The sequence below is a fragment of the Siniperca chuatsi genome, linkage group LG3 (assembly GCF_020085105.1).
Source record: "Siniperca chuatsi isolate FFG_IHB_CAS linkage group LG3, ASM2008510v1, whole genome shotgun sequence".
NCBI lineage: Eukaryota > Metazoa > Chordata > Actinopteri > Centrarchiformes > Sinipercidae > Siniperca > Siniperca chuatsi.
The window spans coordinates 7,706,529-7,730,421 of record NC_058044.1 but is presented as its reverse complement, the minus strand read 5'-3'; the positions used below and the strand labels follow the sequence as shown (position 1 = coordinate 7,730,421).

General features: G+C 39.6%; 1 protein-coding gene across 7 annotated transcripts; it reads left to right on the top strand.

Annotated features, from left to right (window-relative positions):
* The first annotated feature begins 3,014 nt into the window (after positions 1 to 3,014).
* On the top strand, positions 3,015 to 23,860 carry sh2d3a (SH2 domain containing 3A). Of its 7 annotated transcripts, none has more exons than XM_044185213.1 (20): positions 3,015 to 3,172; positions 3,376 to 3,467; positions 3,603 to 3,720; positions 5,356 to 5,385; positions 5,489 to 5,547; positions 5,686 to 5,843; positions 12,516 to 12,555; positions 12,713 to 12,829; positions 13,827 to 13,970; positions 15,206 to 15,498; positions 15,625 to 15,710; positions 16,560 to 16,679; positions 18,430 to 18,587; positions 18,735 to 18,935; positions 20,243 to 20,404; positions 20,915 to 21,030; positions 21,252 to 21,423; positions 21,529 to 21,640; positions 22,184 to 22,369; positions 23,206 to 23,860. In XM_044185213.1, the coding sequence occupies exons 2-20, from the start codon at positions 3,378 to 3,380 to the stop codon at positions 23,397 to 23,399; spliced, it is 2,556 nt and encodes an 851-aa protein (XP_044041148.1). In that variant the 5' UTR covers positions 3,015 to 3,172; positions 3,376 to 3,377; the 3' UTR covers positions 23,400 to 23,860. The 7 variants fall into 7 exon arrangements, with proteins under 7 accessions (XP_044041148.1, XP_044041130.1, XP_044041163.1 ...); XM_044185195.1 differs by having other exon boundaries at positions 23,203 to 23,860; XM_044185203.1 differs by having other exon boundaries at positions 3,054 to 3,255; positions 23,203 to 23,860.
* Positions 23,861 to 23,893: the final 33 nt, after the last annotated feature.

Genomic DNA, 23,893 nt, shown 5'->3' with positions numbered 1-23,893 from the left:
CACCCTGGACAGTGGCCCGGAGAGAACCCACGGTAACACGGGGAGGACATGCAGACTCCACCCAGAGAGATTGTGTGATGTTGGTCTGGTCCGGGAATCGAACCCACGAACCCACGATCTCCTTATTGGGAGGCAGGAGCTTTAGCCGCTCTGCCACCGTGCACCCCACGTTTATTATTATTATTATTATTATAATATTTATATAGTACTGAACAGCTCCGTTATATGCTACTTTGTACTTCTGCTACACTACAACTAAGAGGGAAATGTTGTACTTTTTAGTCTTTCTAATTATTTTGAATGCTGTAGTAACTAGTTACTTTGCAGATTTTACATGCAAAAGATTAAGTACACAACAGTAAGTACATTTGGATAACAACTCTTGGGTACTATTATCAGAGTAATACCTAAGAGTTTGAATGCAGGACTTGTACTTGTACTACAATATACAACTTGTGGTATTGCTACTTTTATGTAAGTAAAAGATCTGAATACTTCTTCCACCACTGGGAGACAGTTATCTGTGTTTGACTGTACTAAATTACCTAAATAACACAATGTGCAAAACCCCTAAGGGCATTACATTGAACAAAGGTGTGTAAGAGGAAGGGTGTGTTATTTTTTCTTTCAAAAGTTACATAGTCTCGCTTTAAGCATCAAATTATAAGGGTGGGACGGTGGACGAGGGATGATGATCATGTGAGACAGAGGAGAGAGTGGGTACACGAAGCTGTGGTTAAGGGAGGGATCGGAGTCTGTCATTTTTCTTTGTTTACAAATCTGTATGGCTGATTTAGCACTTTTATCATGGGATGTCTGGGGCATAAATAATTCGACCAAACTAACAAGTTGTACAGATATTTTTTCACAGATTGAAAATAGATATTGCTATATTAGAAGCACAAGATATTGATGAGTACATTACTATTTTAAAGTTGCAGTCTTTTCTGCAGTCAATAACAGAGCAAAGTCTGTGCAGCTATTACTCCACTGAAGCATAACAAACTCTATGTAAGGGATGCGATCAAGAAGGAAGGGTAGCCTTAATAGGCATGACTGAGGGGTGGGGGAAAAATTGCATTTATTGCTGTATATGCCTCTGACACATATGACACAAACTTTTTCACTTCTCTGCATCTTCCCAAAAAAACATCACATTGACATCAACATCATAAGAATAAGGAGTGACAAGTGAAAGATAATAATAATGCATTAAACTTATGTTTGGTCAAGGGCAAATTATGTTGTTGCTTTCACCCATCACCTTTCCAGCTACAGTTCAGTTTCTGGAGCTTTATCATAACCAAGGACACTTTGATAGCACAGATGCTTGCTGGTGTGAAAGCTTGAAACCAGGATTCCAGATTAAGGACGGTTTCTTAAAGTGGCACGCCAGTGATTTAGTATTGCACGTCCAAAAAGTTAGGGGACTTATGAGAGAAAAGGAATAGTCAAAATAGATGCAGTGGAGGCGTAGATATCCTAACGTTTAGTCCATAGAATGTATCAAGCTCTAAAAATACTTGATCCTACATTACCCATAATGCTCCATAGCATGTTTTGTTAGACACTCCCAGCTTAGTAAACACCCACACCTTTCAAATTCAACGCCCCCAGTTTTAGACTTTCTGTTGTAAATTTGTAGTCTCTCAGACCAAGCTGATATAACCCTGATGACATCATTACGACATCATCAAGGGTTATAACAAAGCTCCTCCAGAGTCACAGAATACATAATACAGAGCCCAGAAAAGAGTCCCCAATGTCAGTTGGTGCTGAGACTAACTGTGCCCTCACACTGACCAGTCTCACAACAACACTGCTTTCCAAACACCAATCAGATTAAACCAATTTATAACACAATGTAAAGAAACCTATTTGGAACAATGGAAAGAAGAAACTAAAAGCCAAAGTAGATCAGAATGTTATCTGGCCCTAAAAAGAGATTAGGAAGTGGCAGAATATCTCTCTGCTGTCAGAGACAGAAAGCAGAGAGAAAGAGACAGATCCTAACCAAGTACAGGCTCAGTGACCACAAACTGGCAATCGAAAAAGGAAGACAAAAAAATTGCACTGTTCGACAGGTGAGGTTGAGACAAGATGCACTTCCAAGGAACATTTACTTTAACAAGTTCAACTCTGTAATCTCAGAATTCAAAGAGCTAAATGACCTCTCAAAATTAAAAATACTCCTAGGAGAAGGAGACAGGGCAGATCTTGCTGCCCAATATGTATCAACATGCCACAACCTGAGGGACAGTGAATGACCTAGACACGCGCACACACACACACACACACACACACACACACACACACATTCATAAAAAAAGTTGCAATGTTTACATAGTTTTCACTTATTTGTATTTGTATTTTTAACTAAACGTCTACAATTTTTTAAAATTATTATTATTATCTTATCTTGTCTATCTGTATATATTTTAATAGCACATGTCTTCTGTTTATGTATAAGTTTTTATTTTATTTCACACATGCTTTGGCAATGTTGACGTCTGTTTCCCATGCTAATAAAGCCCAATTGAATTCAAGTGAATTGAATACAGATTAACAAAGGCTGAGCGGTAGTCCTCATAATGAGCAAATTGACCTTTATGTGTATAATTGCTGGAGTGCCCCTTTAAATCACCCTGAGAGAAAAGGCCTGTGTCACTTTTTACTTCAACACTAGGTGTCAGCCTCATACACATCACCATTCTGCCTGCAGATGCTGTATCTCCTGACATTATACCAGGCAAGACACACCACTGTGAATACATGCCTGTCTCTGACTTGACATGTTGACAGCTGCCTAACAGTCTTACAGTGTCATATCCCCCTTCTTGTTTTTGTGAATCTCTATCTTTCTCTCGTGACATGCCTCAACCTGCGCTCTCCACCTCCTGAGAGCTTATGCTGATTCCTGCACTGTGATTTGCTGTTTTCTGTGGGCTACAGTGTGCCCACTGAACAATCTGATTGGCTTTTTGAGTGACCCTGCAGGTTTGAGGGGGAGCGGGCTTCCACTATTACCAGAGGTTACAACTTAGACGAGAGCAGCTGCAAAGAAGGAAGGAAAACAGAGGGGAAGTAAGAAAAGAAAGAGACATTATGAGATAGAAATATTACAAGGAGAAAGAGGGAAGAGAAGAAGTGCCTCGGTGGACCCGGTAAACAGGTAGGCGTTACGTACTGTAGCTGCTGCAAGGCAAACAACGCAAGGGCTATCTGCTTGCAAGTCTGGTTGGCTGATTTTTAAAAGTAAGCTGATGTCAGACTACTCTTTCATTTTTATTTTTTCAGACAAAACATGTACAAGCATGTGTGTGTTTGCATATGTTCTGGTATGTAATCAGTATCTCTTCTGCCTTTGTTGTTCAGACATGAATAATCGCTCCATCGCCTGGTGGCTGAGACAGATCGGCCTGCCCCAGTACACCAAGACACTAGAGAGCGAATATTATGGTCTTGAGGTATGTGAATGTGCAAAATGCATCTGTATGTGCTTGTTGATATCTCTTCTTCCTTTTTGTTCTGTGCTTCAATCTTCACAGTCCTCAATTTCTCTTGATTCCTTTCTCACTCTCCCTGTTTTTGTTTCTCTCCAGGGTTTGCTGAATGTAACGGATGGAGAGCTGAAGGATGCAGGGATAGAGGATGCAACACACAGAGAAACCATCCTCAATCAGCTTTCAAGACACAGACAGAGACTGGACCCACATTCTGGTGACACTCACATGCAAGCACTCATGTACACAAGGGCTGGACAATAATTCAATATTCAAATCCTTGTAAAAATGTTCAAATTAAATGTTTATCAAGTGGAAACATATTGTACTGCATTGCATCCAAGGCTGGATTACCAACCAGGCACAGCAGACTACCTGAAAGCTCCAGGCCTAATGTGTGTCAACTGGGTCAACTACAAAGTTGTGACCTAAAACAAAAACATTTTTATTGAAGCTTTTGTTTTACAGCTATAAAAGAGTTTTGCATAATGTAATACATGACAGTGAAATACAGTTCATTGCACTGAACATCCGTTTGATTATTTTGTATGACGTGTTGTATATATTTGCAATTTTTTGATACAACAGCTAGTAACAAGATCTGAATTTTGGTATAGATACCAGAACAATAGTTATTTTTATACCTGACTTTGAGAAATATGAGCACATTTTTCAGCAATGGCAGCAGCTAGCGGTGTGTCGCTATGAATGGCAACTGGTCGGTCCACCACTTTGATCCAGAATGAAATATCTCAACATGTATTGGATGGATTTCCATTCAATTTGGTGCAGAGATTCATGATCCCAACAGTATGAATTGTAATTATTTTGATAGTCCCCTGATTTTTCCTCTAGCTCTATCATCGGGTCGAATTTTGACTTTGTCCTATTATTTGGTTTATGACTAAATACATGCGATACTAATGGCATTCCCATCAGCCTCAGCTGTACTTTGTGTTTAGCGCTAATTAGCAAACTAAGATGGTGAACATGGCACACATTAGACCTACCAGACATCCAATACCAGCTTTCTGTACTTGATAATTTTCCATACTCTGTGTTATGGACACATTTAAATCGGTAATTCAAAAATAATGATAATGGATAATGGAAAATTTCCTAATACTGTGATTCTGATTTCAACCATATCACCCAGTCCTAGTTCACACACTGACACAGTATTACATGTGCACATGCTCACATACTGTGACAAAGACTCATATAGCTTAAGGTTTAATTGCAGACTGTAAGTTTTATTTGCTCTTTTTGCTTTTTTTTTAAAGCAGATTCTGTTTACATGCTCATCTTGGATGTTAGTTTATTCAAGTTGTTGATATGTTCAAGTAAATCAATTTCTGTGTTACGAAACAAGCCTGAAGATAAACTCTTATCTTTTAATCATCCCAACTTGCAGAGAGCAGTATCTGTTCAAATCCGTCATGGTTAGCATTTGTGCAAGCCAGTTTATCAAGTCAAACTGTTTCACTAAAACTTATATGGGGTGTTTGCTGGCTTGTTTCTGCTTAGTGTAATTCAAAGATGAAGAAGTTAAATGTGAAAATCTACAGAGTTTGATGGCCTGAATGAATGATGATGTCACAAGTTGAACAATGTCTCGCAAATAAGCGTATTTACATATATATATACTGTGTGTGTGTGTGTGTATATATATATATATACACACACACACACACACACACACACACACACACACCAATTAAAGGAATAGTTCAACATTTTGGGAAATATGCTTATCAGCTTCGTGACTGGAAACAGGTGGAAACATCTAGCCTGGCTCTATCCAGGACCTCTAAAGCTCAATGATAAACCCATTATATCTTGTTTGTTACAGCTTCATATTTAACGGACAGACATGAGAGTGGTATGGACCTTCTCTTCTTTAACTCTCTGTAAGAAAGCGACTACCCATATTTTCCAAAATGTCGTCAAAACTATTCCTTTAAAATGTCCTTTTATCCACTCAGGTGTTCAAACGGAGCGCAAGGTGAGCCGGAAGTACTCCCTGGGATCGTCTATGGATCTGGTGAGACCACAAAGTTGGCACTACACAGCATCACAAACTTATGATCGCACAAAATAGTAGACATCTCCCCAGAACAAATAACAATTTAATCAGCAGCTCCAGGACACACACTATTTGGGTCTCTACCATTTCCTGCAGGTGAAGCCGAAGAAGGATCTGTTTCGTCAGAGTGTTCTGCCCCGCCTCCAGCGCGCTGATAAAAAACAAAGCCTTTCCGCCTCCTGCTCCCAGCTCCGCCCCCTGAACGAGGACAACACTATCAGTGAGACAGAGCGCTGCCAGGACAGCAAACGCAGGTAAGCTGACCCCCTAACAGGTGTTATGTTTGTGAAAGAGTGTGATAGTGATTGTGTGTGTGTCTGTGTGTGACAGAGATCCACTTTCTCCACATTGGACACTCATGTTTGGCTAATAAATAACTAGTGCCTCATAAAATGTACTGTATGTCAGAGTTTGTAAGGTGAAGTAGGTCGTCTATAAATGGGCTGAAAAGATGGATATCAAATAACATAATGATCTTACTTTACCTACTTTCATCGTCCAGGTGAACTGCAGCATTTTGATGACTAACATAATAAACAACACACCTTGGGTATTGGCCCCCCCAGTGAGAGGACTGAGTGACAAAGGCCAATGTGTGTGTTTGTAAATTGTTAATCATAAAAAGTCCAGGCCTTTAAAGAGAAGAAGGTTCAATGCAAGTTAATTTTAAGCATTAAAGGGCCAGTTAACCTAAATTACAAAAAATCATTTTCCCTCTATCCCTAGTGTTAATAAACCACGCAGATTGTTTTGGTTTTATGTGCTCTGGTTTTGAGTTACCCAAATCGGAGATTTCTGCTGCCACCACAATACAATGGTAGTGACTGGAACTCAGTTTGCGGTGCTGAAAGCAGATTTACATTTGAAAACCTCAACAATGTTCTAATTCAAGTATTTTCTTTTGTCTGATCAATAAAGCAAAACCTAAATATTAGTTTACTATGACAGGGTGGGACATTCTGGCTGTGGCTCAGGAGGTAGAGTGGGTTGTCCATTGATCACAGGGTTGACAGTTCGATCCCCAACTCTTCCTGTCCACATGTCAAAGTGTTCTTGGGCAAGACACTGAACCCCAAATTGGTCTCGATGGTTGGCTCGCTGCCATCGGTGTGTGCATGAATAGGTGAATGAGCGGCAAAAACCTTCATAAATGTTTCCATTTACATAAAATAAAGAAAAGCAGCAAATCCTCAGAATTTAGGTGCTTGGACAAGGGAATATTTGGCATTTCTGCTTGAAAAAAATGGTGTACACAATTAGTTGATGATCGTATATAGTGGTATTTTTCTGTCGATTGTTTAATCAAATATGCATCACTAAAGCACAATATGAACTGACATGCCTTAAGATGAGTCCTACTTTTCTATCTAATCATGAACAGGGTCCTTATGTCAAAACAAGACCTTCAGCAGTTTGGTGCTTATATGTTGCGTATTGCTAATCAATGTGTTAAATCAAATTAGTACACGGCAAAGCTGGGGTCGGGTATTATTCAACACAGTACAGAGAGTGGGAGAAACAGGGGTTTAATGGGAGCCCAGAAGCTCCTTTTTACACCTGGGACCAATACAAAGTTGTGACCTAAAACAAAAACATTTTTATTGAAGCTTTTGTTTTACAGCTATAAAAGAGTTTTGTATAATGTAATGCATGACAGTGAAATACAGTTCATTGCACTGAACATCCGTTTGATTATTTTGTATGACGTGTTGTATATATTTGCAATTTTTTGATACAAGAGCCAGTAACAAGATCTGAATTTTGGTATAGATACCAGAACGATACTTATTTTTATACCTGACTTTGAGAAATATGAGCACATTTTTCAGCAATGGCAGCAGCTAGCGGTGTGTCGCTATGGATGGCAACTGGTCGGTCCACCACTTTGATCCAGAATGAAATATCTCAACATGTATTGGATGGATTTCCATTCAATTTGGTGCCGACTTTCATGATCCCAACAGTATGAATTGTAATTATTTTGTCCCCTGATTTTTCCTCTAGCTCTATCATCAGGTCGAACTTTGAAAAAATGGTGTACACAATTAGTTGATGATCAAAATAGTCGTATATAGTGGTATTTTTCTGTCGATCGTTTAATCAAATAATTTTTCAGTTCTACAGAAACTATATAAAAACATCCAAAAAGCCTGCAGTGCAAGTTTTTTAAAGCAGAGAAACTCAGCTGCCAAACAGCTGCCCAAGTATGTTCTGTGCAGCTGTATTATATGGAAAAAATATTAAAGTACTCAGATTGGGATCAGGAGCAAAGAACATGATCAGTGCTTTGACTTTCCAACAAAAAATGTTGGACATACCCAAATTATCTACGTGGCTATACTGTAAGAAGTAAGTGAAACTATATGTATGTTTTTTTTTTTGTTATTTGGGAGAACCAACCCTTGAATCTAGTTGTGAATGTTGTTTCCTTTCAGAGATAACTGAGTTATACAACTGACAAGTACTGTAAGTGTATAAATGGAGGCTGTCAAGTTCAGGCACATCTCTGCTCACCAGTCATACAGTGCTGAATGCTAAAAGCCCCAGAGGTAGTAAACCAAACATGTAGATCTCAATGAAGTCGATAGTTCCGGTCCTCCGCTCTGATTGGCTGAGACACATTCAAAACCAGGTAAAATAACCTATATTATTCAATAACTGATAAAAACAACTGACTGTACAACAGATAAATATCAACGCGCTGTCACACAATCAGGAACTAGCAGCTTTTTAAATGAGTTTCCATGGGAGAAACATTTAGAAATTGTAATAAACAGACAATTATTGATTATTTAAAGATGAATAACTAAGAATGTGTAGGGGAGACTGGGGTTGGTTGACAAACGTTTCGCTCACTGCCGTATTTTTTTGGCATAATATATATGTTAGAATATTCTAACAAGCAGCAATTGAAAGGTTAAGACCTGAGCTATTAATAAATGTTTTAATGTACACAAATGTTTTCTAAAAATAGGTGATTCGTGATTAAAGTCAAGCCCCATCACGGGGCATGTTAAAATGCTATAGTTAATGCTATAGTGCGTGCTTGTGTGTGTGTGAGACAGCTAAAGTTAGCAGCTGGTAGCGATTGTGATCAAGCTAGCAAATATGAAATTTTATTAGCTTTTATTAACAAATATGATTATGAAATGTGATTCAATTTTTATTTCATTTTTGCCTACCTGGGTGGGATTATTAAGGAAATAACAACATATAATGATAAACATACCATGAAAATTTCTAAACTTACTTTTACCTCAGGATTACAAGAGTGTGATGATGACCGGGAAGTAACAAAACAATTTTATTAAACAGCAGTGACCACAGCCACAACTGTAGCCTAACAGTAGCTCCCCCACACACACACACACACACACACACACACACACACACACACACACACAAAGAGAGACACAGACACATGCATAATACATGTCTTACTATAAATGCCTATACTACTATACTGCCAACCGACCCCGCTCACATTTTACCCAACTTTGTGATGAAATTATGTTAGCAAGCTACCATCACTCATCACAGACTTTCAAATCTTATATCAAAATGTAGCTGATTCCTACGTCTTTTGACTGGAAGTAACACGGTTGTCCGAGGTTTCTGCCTCTTAAAGGAAGTTTTTTCTTGCCACTGTCGTCAAATGCTTGCTCATGGTGGGATTTGTTGGGTCTCTGTAAATAATATTATAAAGAGTACGGTCTAGACCTGCTCTATAGGAAAAGTGCCATGAGATAACTTCTGTTTTGAATTGGCGCTATATAAATAAAATTTAATTGAATTGATTGAACACATTTCCAATATCTCTATCTAACACAGTTTTATAAGTTTTCTCCACAGACCACCTTTTTTAAACTTTAGATAGGCCTACTATAAAACTGTTACCCTCATCAAAAAAGTTAGTGATTTTCAGATGTTTTAACATAGGAGATGAGTGCAGGTCACGAAAGCAAAGATTTTGATGTTACATTTTTGTTTCTGTGACCTTCAAAGGACCAGAAACTAGCTGTGTGCCAACCAACCCCTGTAGCCATCCAGCCCCGGTCTCCCCTATGTCTGTGTGGAATATAACTACTTCTGGGTTCTGGCCTTTGTAGACTACATCTTTTCTGACCTGAGAATCAGTTTGTGTAATAAAAAGTCAGTCAGGTCGACATGTCAACGTCTGAAGAGACTAAATCAACACCATATGTGGGATTTACCTTCACATTCCACTCTGTACAGCTACCTACCATATAATACTGACTTCTAGCCAGGTGATGTGTTAGCTCGGCTGGTGTCGGTATCCGAGGAATGCCGGGCAGATACCGGTGTTTCAGCACCGGGGCCCGGGGCGGGGGAAAGGAGGGCTCGGGAGAACTTGTGTGAACTCGTCCGAAACTGCGCGGGGAGGAGGGCGAGGAGACGAGGGCGAGAGGAGAGGGAGGAGAAGGGGGGCTGGGAGGGACCGGGAGCGGAGAAGGCTTTAACATTACAACTTCACAGCTGTTGTTTGGCGGTGTTAGTTTGGACCACAAACCGTAAAACATGTCCGGGACGAGTGAGCTGTGAAGAGGACTCACTGACAGGTAGGACCGTTAGCCGAGTGTAGTTGAACAACGCATAAGTTCGTTAATTAACGCCGTTGTTCGTTGATAGTCAAGTTTTGACCGGTTTTTTTTTTGACAGTTGATTGACTTTCTGAACATTTACTACTAGTCCTGACATATCAAGCTGTTAAAATATCGCTTTTAGTGTTTTTAGCCCCAAAAAAGTCGAAAGTTACTTTGGTTACTTCTTGCTACCTGTAGCCTTGCCAGATAACGTCAACTACCTGTTGCACAATTTTGAAGCACTGGCACTCAGAAGACTATATGTTCTAAGTTAAAACAAAGGAGGCCGATTAAAAGTAATTAGACTACAGTAACGCTAGTTGTTAGCTTTGAAGTAGCAGATTATACAGAGGAATACCATTTGGCTGGTGAAAAATAGCTTTGAAACATAGTTATATGAGGTGTCAGGTTGCATTTCTCAATAGTGGCTCTCCAGCACATTGTACAGGTGTTTCTGTTGTGCTGCCTGGGCCAACGCCCCTCTAACAGGATGTTGCACCCTCTTACCTCATGACAAGTCTTAAAACTGTGATTTATCTGGATGTCTGTGTATTTATGTTTTTGTCTGTCAGAGTGTATGTTATCGTGGGATATTTAATTGTGAACATACAGTTACAACAGTGGCCATTTTATTAGTTACACATGGCTTAAATTAATTCAGTATATTCAATAAATGCTACTTTATGAATGTTATAATGTTGAGTTTTTGCTGAAACTGTTTTAAAAGACGTGTTGATTTAACATTTATGGTCATTTTGAATGCTGTAGTTTGTGTTGTTGTTGAATTGTATTGCAAGTGTTTTTAATATTTAATCCACCCCATTTATATCAAGTAGGGTAGACTAACTATTGGAGACACCTCTCAGTATAATGCAATACACTTAATAATAAAAATAATCATACATTTTATTTATAAAGTGCTAGATACTCAATGACTTTACATGACGAGTTAGGTCAGCAAAACCCCCAAGAAAACTACACACAACACAATACAAGCCCAGATTAATAGTGTAGAGTAGAGCTGAAACGATGAAACGTTGATCAACGTTAATGAGAATTAATCAGCAACTAATTTAATAACATTAAAAAACATTACCTAGTTCCAGCTTTTTAGTTGTGGGAATATGATAGTAAAGTGAATATTTTTGGGTTTCGGACAGTTAGTCAGACAAAACAAGCAATTTGAAGATGCAACCTTGGGTTGTAGCACGGCTGTAGCTACAGTGCCATTTCCTAGGAAGTTTTTCTAGGAAGAATTATGAAATTTGGTACTAATTATAGCGAAAATAGAGACAACATTCTGAGACACTCATTTTTGTTCGCACTTTAGTTTAAACTAAAACAAAACTAGTTTATAGGCCATTGTTGATATCCAGATAACTTTGAGAAAACTGCTCTAAATCTTGCAGAAAATATAATTAACCAGCAAACTCAAAACATAAGATAGATTAAAAAAAAATTCAAGTGATTTTAAAAGATTTAAAGATTTTTTTTGGTGTCTGAGGAGTGATGTTTGAGGACTTTGACTCTTGACGTCATTATTTCAGTATTATTAAATCCTGGTATGTCCCTGTCGGTGTGATAACAAGGGGCCTTGTTATGGATGGATTTGTAAATGAGTTTAAGGAGTTTACTTTAACAGCACCACAAGCTACGGCCTCCAAAGTGATCATAAAGTTGAATCAACACCTGTCTAAAACAGTTTCAACAAAACCTAAACATTATAGCCTTTATGAAAGTAGGATTTATTGCAGGACTGCTCTATTTGACTGAATTAGTTTGGTACCTAATAAATTGGCAACTTGTTGTAAATAGAAGTATCAAAGCATGTTTGTTTTTTACACTTCAGTGGATGTTAATAGTTATATTCAGGGTCAAAGCAGGCTAAACTCACTCCACTGTTTGTGCACATCCCTCCAGCAATCCCTGAACACATGATTTGTTCCACATTGTTTCCGCATGTTCAAACACAGAGAGAGGCATGCATAGATGCAGATTTGCTAGAACGGGTAATAGTTCACGAGATGGCAGGGAGTTATCCAGTTGAGCCCTGTTGTGAATCCTCTGAGCTGTTCATCTGTGAGCCTTGTGTTTACAGAGGCAGGAAGGTGGAAGCTTGGGGAGGAAGGAAGATGGAAAAAGAGGCAGGCTATTAAAAGTCCCTCAGTTTGTGTGTGGCGTTAATGACAGACCCAGACCTTGGCAGTGGCCTTCCATCCTTGTACTTGTTCATGTTCAAAGGAAAAACATGGCACCATCATCTGTGGCTCCCTGAGGTTTAGTTTAGTAGCTTCAAATCTCCTTTTCTCTCTTGTTTTCCAGCAAGAGGAGGAGTGTCAGCGCATACCTCGGCCAGCTGAAGGTAAGAGGTTAAGCGAACGGCCTCTCCGTCTCTCACTTGCTCTCTATAGCTGCCTCTTTTTTTCTACATATTTTCCTTCATACCCTCACACATAGAACATGTGAACACAGAAAACATCCAGAGTAACTGTGGTGGGCTGCTGCTGTGTGTGTTGTAGGTGTTTGGTGGTCGGAGAGAGATGGACTCGTTGAAGAAGGAGCTGGAGGAGGAGCTAAAGCTCAGCACTGAGGACCTGAGGAGCCATGCGTGGTACCATGGATCGCTGAGCCGAGAGGTGCTCAATACTATTCTCGCTGTATTTACACTTAAGAAACATGTTTATACACACAAATTAAAGAAATAGATTGACTATTAGTTTGGGAAATGCGCTGATTCACTTTCTTCCAAAGAGTTAGATGAGCAGATCAATACCACTCATACATACAGACTGTAAACTGGGGGAAACAGCTACAAAAATCCGCCTACCAGCACCTCTAAAGCTCACTTACCAAAAAAAAGTACTTGTTGTCACCCTGAGGTTGCTAGGCAACCAGCGGAGACTCAAGGAAGTCAGTGCTCCTGTACAAAAAACATAAAACCCTGTAGTTTTGTTGTTTTTACTATTCGGTTTTTGTATGGATTAAACAAACAAACAAGATACAACATGTTAATTAGTGAGCTTTAGAGGGGCTGGTAGGCAGATTTTGTTACCTTTGGACAGAGCCAGGCTAGCTGTTTCCCCTTGTATCCAGTATTTATGCTAATCTAAGCTAACCGGCTGGTGGCTCAGGCTTCATATGCTCAGTTGCCAGTTTATTAGGTACACCGAGCTAAACCTACTGCAGTTTAATACAACAGTCCTGTAATAAACCCTACCTTCATAAAGGTTATAATGTTTTTGTTGTTTTAGAGAGGTGGAGGATGTAGTTTGTGGTGTTGTTGAACTATATGGCATTATACTGACAGGTGTTGGTGACGTTAAAGCTTTACTCTACGCTAAAACAGAACATTATAACCTTCATGAAGGCAGAATTTATTGCAGGACTGTTGTATTAGACTGCATTAGTTTTAGCTATGTGTATATTTACCATACAGACATGAGAGTGGTATTGAGTTTCTCATCTAACTCAACAAGAAAGCAAATAAGTGTAATTCCCAAAATGTTGAACTGTTGCTTTAACCTCTTGTGCACTATGGCCAACACTGGGCCTAAGTTATATACAGTATGATGTCAACACACATGTGAACCTCCATGCCCAGCTGACCAACTTAACCTGCTGACTTGTCTTCAGACTGCAGAGTCTCTGTTTGAGAGGGACGGAGACTTCCTGGTCCGAGACTCAAGCTCTGCCCCTGGTGACTACGTTTTGAGCTGCTTTTGGAAGAACGGGCCCATGCACTTTAAGATCATACGAGTGATCCTTCGCCCCAAAATGGTATGTCTACAATATATTATGTGTGTCCATGTTCGGCAAGTGGGGGATAGTCGATTAATTGTTAAAATAATTCTTTAAGCAACAATGCCAAACATTCACTCGTCCTAGCTTCTTAAATGTGAGGATTTTCTACTTTTCTCTATTTTGTATCATTGTTAATTGAATCTCTTTGATTCAATTATTTTTTGAGTGTTGGTCGGGCAAAACAAGAAATTTAAAGACATCACCTTGGGCTCTGGGAAATGGTTATTGGCATTTTTCACTATTTCCTGACAATTTATAGACTAAAAAATAAGTCAAATAATCAGACAAATTACCAAAATATATTTAAAATAAATGTAAGCTAATTTAAGGTCAGAGTTGGCTATCGTTTGCATTTATTTTATAATGCAATATCTTTTTGACATATTTGACGTTTGCTTTATATTAAGAGGCATTTTTTATTCTCTGTTAGATTTCATTAGATTGTACAGGTGAACATATTAAACTGTATTTTAGCAGTTGGTCATACAGATGATAGTCAACCTTGGTAACCTATCATAACCCAGGTTTTAGCTTCATCTGTTGTTGATCCTGTGCTCTGACCTTGCTGGGGTATTTTGGAAATACATTTTCTTTACAGATCATCAAGCCAGAAATCAATCTTTTGTTTATCAAACACTCACCTCCTGTAGGTTGCTCTGAAAAGTTTGTAGCTTGGCAGCTGTAGTCAGCTTTGATTCACAGCAGTTACAATAATGGATTCCAATGGGAACCCAGAGTCATTATAAAATAAACATAAAATCAAAACTTCTCAAATCACACCTGGAGTATAATTCACTTCTCTGCCATTGATCTGTATGTTCAGTGTGTTCCAAACACTCAGTCACAACATACACACTACACATACACTATTCCTATGTTGCACTATTGCCCCCTCATAGCTCTGAAACTGGCACTGACATATTTAGCGATTCATTGACAAAGTGATGAAGTGGATTATGCTACAAGAGTGGTTTGAGAATTTTTGATGGACTTTCTGATGCTTTTTAAAAAACTTTGTTGTGACTCTGGGTCACTATTGTAACTGCTATGAATCCAAACTGACCTCCGCTAAGCTGCAAGCTACAATAACCACCTTTCTAGCCTCATTGAGGTGAGTATCTGTGATTAACTAGCAAGATTGATTTTTGTTGGACTATCCCTTTTAAATGCTCTGCTTGATATATTATTGTGTGCCTCCATCTGTGTGACAGGGCTACTCTCGGGAGCTGTTCCAATTTGAGGAGGATCGCTTCGATAATGTTCCTGCTCTGATCCGATTCTATGTGGGCGGGCGTCGGCCCATCTCCCAGGCCTCAGGTGCTGTGATCTTTCACCCAATCACACGGACCCTTCCTCTGCGTGTCATCACTGAGCGAAATGTGGAGCCCAAAAGCAGCAGCAGCAGTAGAGGTGCAGGGGGAGAAAAACACACTGAAGCCAACAAAAGACGCAGTTTCTGCTCTGCAAACAACGACACACTGCAGGTCATCAATCCACTGCTAAGGTGGGAGGAAGGCTGTTGAAATGTAGTGTAGTGCACTGTGCACGTACACATGTATAGTGCTGAAACACACTGCATGTACACAAATACAAATAAATATACTTATGAACTTTATTTTATACGTGGCAGGAGTGGAAGTCAGCCTGCTAACTTGGAGAACGTGGGACGGAGGCCTTCACTTCAGTCTGCACAGTCCGACAGCAACCTACGTCCTGGTACATAATCATAAACATGCAGCCTATACATACACTGTCATCGCTAACCCCTAATGTCCACTGGATGCAGCTCTGTCGCGGCTGCCAGAAACAATCCACTATCATTCTAGCCATTCTGCTGTCCACCGGGCACATGAGCAGAGTGCGCTTGTGGCTCATGTGTGACTCTTCTTTCCAATCCTCTTATTTTTGCCAGAGCAGCTCGTATCTCTGAAGTGTCAAATGTACTTGTAAATGTATATAAATGCTAATATTTACTGACAGCTGACATGAAATTCATATTTAATGATGTATTTTCTTTCTTTCCTTTTCTTTCTTTCTTTCTTTGTCTATTTGTACATACATCAGTTGTTTTCCCTCCGCTAATATCCACTATTTAGGAAATACAGATACCAAATGAAGATAAGGACAAGGTGCTGTGTACAGTAGTTAAAACGAATACAGTACAGCCAGTAAAGATCTGTTGCCACATTTCATTATAAATGAGCTGCAAAGTTGTTTTCAATATGCTTGTAAAACAAAAAAATATCAGCAAAACAACTCTAAACAGTATTGGATTTGTGGCTGCTGAAGACACTCCGTTTCTGAAATACTTCCAATAGACATTTGTGGACATTTGAACCGCGACAGAAACACGACTGAGCTGTTTCACAACCCGAAACGCATCCAGTGGACATTTGGGGTCAGCCTCTGCTCCTGCATGGTCAGCTCATATTGTATTTCCAGAAGTAATTTGAGAAGGTATGAAAGTGTAGAGTAAAACCATCTTCAGAACACATAGAAAAACACAGAATCCTTACATCACCATGTTGTTTATGTTTCAACTTCCTGCTGCTCTTCCTCATCCAGGTGTTCCACAGAACACTCAGTCAGAGGACATTGGCCCCGCCCCCATCTCCCCCGTGTTTCGCACAGGCAGCGAACCCCTGCTGAGCCCACGGCCGCGACACACACGCCCCTCCCATCCAGGTAACATGCGCACATATTTTAATACTTTTATTTATGGTCAGATTTAAAAGAAAAACAGCACATAAATATTGAACAGCACAAATTTCTGTCTGGACCCCCTGCTCTGTCATAATACACAGCTACACTTAAACGCACAGTATGTAATTTCTGCCGCTAAGGGGTCTCTCACATCAAAACAATAACAAGACGTAGTTTGGTAATGTTGTGAAGTAGCGTGGGTTCATGGGAGTTGTTGTCTTTATTGTTAAACAACCACCATTGCCGATGAAAATCTATCTGACTCAGGCAGAAATCATGTTCACAGACGAGGTAATGTATTAAAGTTTTACGGGGACAGCTTTGGTGACGAAACGTGCAGCAAACGGCAATAAATAATAGTACTAGCTAGCTAGTTCACCGACTTCCTTCCTCACTCTCTGACGTACCATCTGGTGTTTTCCGTGTTTCCCCGGAAGTTATAGCAGCTACAGGGGATAAAGGGGATATGACGCCATTGACAGGCGACCAAATGAAACGCACCATTACCTTCAATAATTAAACTACAGATTTCTCTGGGTTTGAACATTGTTGGAAACATGTAGAATAATGTAAGTACACAACTCAACAGAATATATAACATAGGTCTAGTCATTTTTAGACATTTTAATGCGGAAATGTTATGTATTATACCTTTAAGGCAAAACGCCCATTTAAAAATCATTAGCAACCATAGCCTGTTGGTGGAAGAATACTGTAGATAACAACATGGGGTATCCATTCACAAGATGCAGTGTATTTGTGGGCACATGTCTGCATATTTTGGTTCAGGCATAATTCCTAAATGTATCCCTCTGCCCCACACACAAAAAAGCATTCTCCTTCATAAAGAGACAGAGTGGGCAAGCAGAACACAAAACTAAAAAGAAATTTAAATGTAACTTTATTTTCTGCTTATTTAAATTTGGTTATTTACAAATAAAAACTGGTAGTGGCACATAAGCAATGCATTGCAAATATGAAGCATGTTTCACAGGGCCGAAGCTACTGAGGTCATGTCCTCACTATTTTTCTGTGAATTTATGGGTTTTAGCAACCTGAAGGGAGTTTTCACTCTACAGTAAAAACTATAATATATATATAATAATATTTTTGCCCCCATTTCTCCACCAGAATTTTAGGGATGCACGATATATCGGCAGAACATCGGTATCGGCCGATATTCGTCTTGTTGACTCCTATCTGCAAATAGGATGACATTCACCAATGTTTATCTGTTGGGCGCATCAATTTTGCGCTGGCTAAAGTTTGTGTTGATTATTTTTATTTGTTGTATAGCAGGCTAAAAAGGCCTTTGAAGCAGTTATTTTTTTTAAAAAAAGAATCTTTTTCATGTGAAAGAAGGTTATATTAAAAGTTGTTTCATAAATTTGTATGATTGAATTTATGCTCATTTGAAGATAGTGTAACGAAGGGCTGAATGACTTATATATATGGCTTATAATGAAGATTTCTTTGTTTCCCTGGCACAGAAGGGGGAATAAATAACAACTAAAACAAAATTAACAACTCAGTATTTCTAAGATCCTGGTTATGGCCTTTATTTTTGATACAGAGGGGACTAGTTACAGGTCAGGGGGTTCAGGGGTTCTGGGACTCAACTTCTGTCTGTGAATGAGTGAGCAGTTTAAGGGTTCAAGTACCGCAGCAGTGCCTCCTCCAAATATGGAGACTGCCAATGACACACACGTAACTCCTTCCTCCATCCTTGCAGGTGGGGGTGTAACTTTGCGAGGTTCAGATGGACAGCTGCACCCCAGAGCTCCTCCTAAACCTCTCAGGGTCTCTACTGTCTTCCCCAACGCCATCCCTCCACCACCCACAGACCGGGACTATGACCCCTCCTCTTTTTACGATGAGCTGGTCATCCAGGTAAAGAAATCAGAAATAACATGATCAACTGAACTGTGAGTGATTTGCGATGTCATCTCTCTTTCTATTTGGGAAAATGAGGAAGGCCATACATGCTGTCTGTAAATCCTCCATGGAGAGTTTATGTCCACTTGCTGTTGTGTCCAGGTGCCACAGTCCGGGCGGAAAGGTCATGTGGACCGACTGCGTGCAGAGGAGAAGTGGCAGAGCCGCGCCCGCCTCACAGAGACTTCCTTTGGTTTTCTGGAGGCGCAGAAGAGCGAAGCATCATCACAGCTGCTGTTTGACAAAGAGCTTCAGAAGAACACTGCAGAGGAAGTGGAAGACTGGCATTTTGAAAAGCCACAGGTTTGTATAAATGACAATTTTTTATTTTATTTTACAGTTTATAGTTATATCACATTTGCTTCTAAGTAAATGTGATATAATGTTTTAAAGTACACCAGTGTTTTGCAAGTATTTGTTCCTTAATTACAAGCCATTTGTACTTTACATTGTTGCGGTTCAAATTAATTTTTAAATGCATGCTGTACAGTTTTAGCTTTTCAGATGTTCTTTTCCTACCATTCTAGGCAGCCATTGTTTTCCATTAATTTCCTCATAATATAAAAAGCAGACTCTTGAAATTTGTTGTAGTTGTGTTATCAATGACAGCGCTGTTAGGTCTGCATTCATTTTTGTCAGAGTTGCATATTGTTGCAGTGCAAAGCAGTTCAGAATTTTCACATCAGTCTGCACTTAAAATGCATTAGTCAGTCGACAAGAAATTATTGAGCAACAAGTCATCTTTTCCTAAAAAATTGTGGTTCCAACTTTTCAAATGTGACCGTTTACTGGTTTTGGACTGTTGGTCGGACAAAAATAGCATTTTCAAGATGACACGTTGGCTTCTGAGAAATTGTGACGGACATTTTCCACGTGTTTGACATTTTATAGACCAAATAATTAATCGCATAATCAAGAAAATAATTGTGAGTTTAATTGAAAATGAAAGTAATCGTTAGTTGCAGCTGTATTACCATTCAATAATAATGTAGCATTGACAAAAATAAACGCAGACTTGATGTTCATTCTGATTGATTACACAAATAAAGCGAGTTTCAAGAGTCTGCAAAGACATTTTCATATCAAACAGAAAGTAAAGTGATTTTGTGATAATGTACAGCAATGTAGTTATTATCCTAAAATCAACCTCAGTTTTAAAGATGGTGATTAAGAGAAGATGATCAGGATTATAATCTCGGAAATGTGTGTAGCTAATAATCTGAGCTACACTATATATCTGCAACCACAGCAACATAAAAAGAAACTGATCCTAAGGTCATGTCTAGATGGACCCTGACTTTCGTTAAAGCTGACACATTCTTGAGAGAATCTGTGCATCAATCCTCATGTTGTTTCTAACCTGTCATGGCTGAATTACTGACTTTTTGCCACCAGGTGTGAAACTGTATGTGACAATTTGTAACAGCTGTCTATTTTAGAAGTGCTATATAAAGTTTTTATTATTATTTAGAAATAACAGAATACATTCAGTGGCCTCTGTAATGAACTACTTTGTGGAAATAAGTTGAGCATTGCACACCTACAGCATGTAACAGCACAGAGGGTCAGTTGTGTACTAATGCTGTAATATCCTTCTTACACCATCACAGATGGAGTTAGACTCATGTTTCCAGTTGGATCAGTTTGAGTCGCTACTCTTGCCAGAGAACAACCGACCTCTTGAGCCCAGTGTCCTGCTGGCACTCAAAGAGCTCTTCAACCGCTCAAACGCCGACACCACCGCTCTGCACATGCTCAGTGTTGACTGCCAGGTAGCTCTCTAACGTCAGCTTAGCAAAGTAGATCTTCAGAATCAATATATGCTTTATTTGTGTTGTTTGCACACCTGATAAATGCAATCCAAAACAAAGGTGCAACATCCTATCAAATGCAAATAATAGGCTAAAGCTACCCTATTCTGAAAGATTTATATTGCTTCAGCTAGCATTTCATTCATTATGACCAGTGGTCAATCTAGAACATGACTCAGGTTTTGTACTCCAGCCATCTAGGAGTATTTTTAAGTCGTAAGCAATTTGATAAACCGCTTTTATTCTTACTTTTGTGAGTAAAAGTTAGGAATTTTTACTTCTATCATTCACTTAAGTCCAAAATTTCACTTTTAGTAGTTTGCTAAATTTTGGGCCCTGGTTTATAAAATGGTGTTTTCAGTAAATTCAACAAACCAGTTCCCACAAATTGAGAGTAGCTTGAATAATCACTCAGTGAACTGGATTTAAAACCTGACCGGCCATTGATTTGTCATTGTTGTGGTACTGCAGGTAGCACGCATCGTTGGGGTGACTGATGAGCAGAAGAGGATTATGGGAGTTGAATCAGGGCTGGAGCTTATCACTTTGCCACATGGACACCAGTTACGACAGGATTTGTTAGAAAGGTAAATGCAGCTGACACACTTTATACACTACATATACTACTAAAAACAGATGGATGAATAGATAGATTAAAGAGTTGGTTGAGATGATGAGTTGGATCATATTTCAGATGATGTTGGTTCATATTTCCTCACTTATCCCTAGTGGTATGCCCACTCAGTCATCAGTCGTCAGTCGTCTGCCCACTCACACACCTCTAATACATTAATCTTTCATTTTTTAGGCATCATCTAATAGCACTGGGAGTTGCAGTGGACATCCTGGGCTGCACAGGGACTGTGAGCCAGAGGGCAACCGTTTTACATAAATTAATCTTATTGGCTCAGGCCCTGAAAGAACACGCCCACAACCTCTACTCCTTCTCAGCCGTGATGAAGGCTCTGGAGATGCCTCAGGTGGTGTAAATATGACAAAGATAAGCATATCTTTGCTCTAAGCTCTACGCAAACTTAGGCAAAGTGGTTGAAGTTTTCCAACACTTGGTATGTTTGTGCGTGCAGATAATGCGACTGGAGATGATGTGGCGAGCACTGCGGAGGAACCACACAGAGACTGCAGTTTTATTTGAGAAGAATCTCAAACCCTTCATGAAGTTGCTGAACGAGGGAGACGGTGAGTGGTGGTGGTTAAGAGAGAGACACGTTACATTCATTTGGCAGATGCTTTTGTCCAATGCAACTTTTCAAACTCAGATGTCATTACAAATTGGAGGTGAAGCAAGTGCTGGCATCGGCTGTTGAGGTGTAGAAAGAATTGAAATGCAGAACAACGGATCGGAGGAGCTGCAGTCAGTTTGTTTGTCTCCAACATAAAATCAGACAGATTGAGAAAAAAGCCACGGTTGAAATTGATCTCGTCTCATCGCTTGAGACAGTTTATCAGACTTCACACAGCTTCCTCTGTAGCCATAAAAGGTTTTATACAACTTTTTTCACATATGCAGTAGAACTCCTCAAGCCCTATAAACAGACTTTGATGTGTAAAAGCAGCACCCTTCCCCTTCAATAGAGTGATGTTCTAGGGGGAAAAAAACACCTGTTACACCAGACAGGTTAAAACAAGTACTATATAAATAGCACAGTGACCCAGTTATTAAGTAGTGAATGTATTGCATTGAGTCTTACGTGTACACTGTGTTAATATGTTTTTCTGTAGATTCTATAGTTGACGGTCCTATAGCCGTGCCACACCTGGTTCCTCTGCTGATGGTGATGGAGGGTGACGACCCGGTGGAGAACAGTGAGCGAGGCTGTCAGCTTCTCTACAATGTCCTCCAATCAGCTCGCAGTGCCGCGCTGCATGCACAAGATTATAAGCAGCACGCACACTCTCTGCTCACAGGTACACACATGCACATACAGTAATGTCCTGTCTTTTCATAGAGACAGTTACAGACCTCATGCAAAAACATTACTGTATTCTTATCCTAAATCTCTTTTTCTTGTTCATACGAGTGTTCCAAGTCAGATTTACCAAACTCTTAACTGCGTAAACTTGTCATAAATCACTTGTTTTAACCCGATGAATGTCACCTGTTCACGAGAAGTTGAGTTAGTTAGTTAGTTTTGTTCATTAGCATAAGCAACGGCCCTAAATTGCTACATAAGGCTAACTGTTCTGCTCCGTTTGTAGGCAAGTTTCATTCAGAAACATTTTACCAAAGAGTAAAAAGATGAATTTCACACCATGGAGCTTCAAGTCCTGCTGTCGGAAATCAGCAAACAAAAGCATAACAAACTTAGCCTTGTCAGTAATGGTATAGTATTAGAAAATATGAATAAGCTGCCAATGACATGTCATCAGATTGACATGAAGTTGGATGCTAAAAAGATCCTTCTAAGGCAAAGTGGTGACTTAGACAGGAGTTGGTCAAGAGGACGTGACAGTCACGGAGATAGATGAGAGAATATTATACAGTAGGTGATGTTTCACTGTGTGTTATAAGGATGATGTTCTCCTGGACAGTAGCTTACATAAAGACATACATTACCTACCCTAGCTTTAAGAACAAATCTGTTTGTACGAGTGGTTCTTGCATGAGGCCCATTGTAAGGCCTTGCTCTGGCAGGAAGTATAAAGTATTATACTCAAAAACAGTGTACATTGTGAAACTGATGTGAAATTACACAATTTGTTGTATCTGATCTGATCATATGTCCGTCACACTGCTTCAGCAGGAGGCTGGGAGCCAATCCCTGAGCTGCTGGAGGCTTTCCGGACAGAGTTCGCCCTGCGGCTGTTCTGGGGTCAGTTGGGGGCAGTGGCCAACAGAAAGGAACGCTACGAGAAGTTTGACAAGATTCTTTGTGTCCTCTCTGATAAACTGGAACCCGTGGAAATCACCCCACAACAGCCCGACCCTCTGACCTGAGCCTCAGGGCCTGTTTCACTAAGTGACGTGAAAGGTGAAATCTGCACTTTCTTCACTAGAGGAAAATAAAAAGCAGATATGAAAGTGAAATGTTTTTAGTTGAGCCTCAGCGTGTTGCGGTAGCCAAGGCAGAGATCTCTCCCCTGAGATCACACAGAAAGTTATTTTTGAGATGTGAGACTGTCAAGCTTGTCAAGCGACAATGGATTCTTTTTCCTTTATCAGGAAATCTGAAATTGTTCCAGAAAACTAGCATCTGTTTACTTCTTCCACTGTGCATTTCTGATTAGAAACTGTTTTATCAATCCACACCACTTGTTTGATACTTGAGATTTTAAAAGGACCAACATGAACAGAGTTAGTTCCCTTTGCACATGACCTGCGGCTGTGAGGGGACCACACTGGAAATTGTGTTTTGGATTTCTGTGTTTTTGATGCAATAAATGTTTTTGTTTATTTTTTGTTGGTAGTTTTTACTTGTAATGTTTCTCATA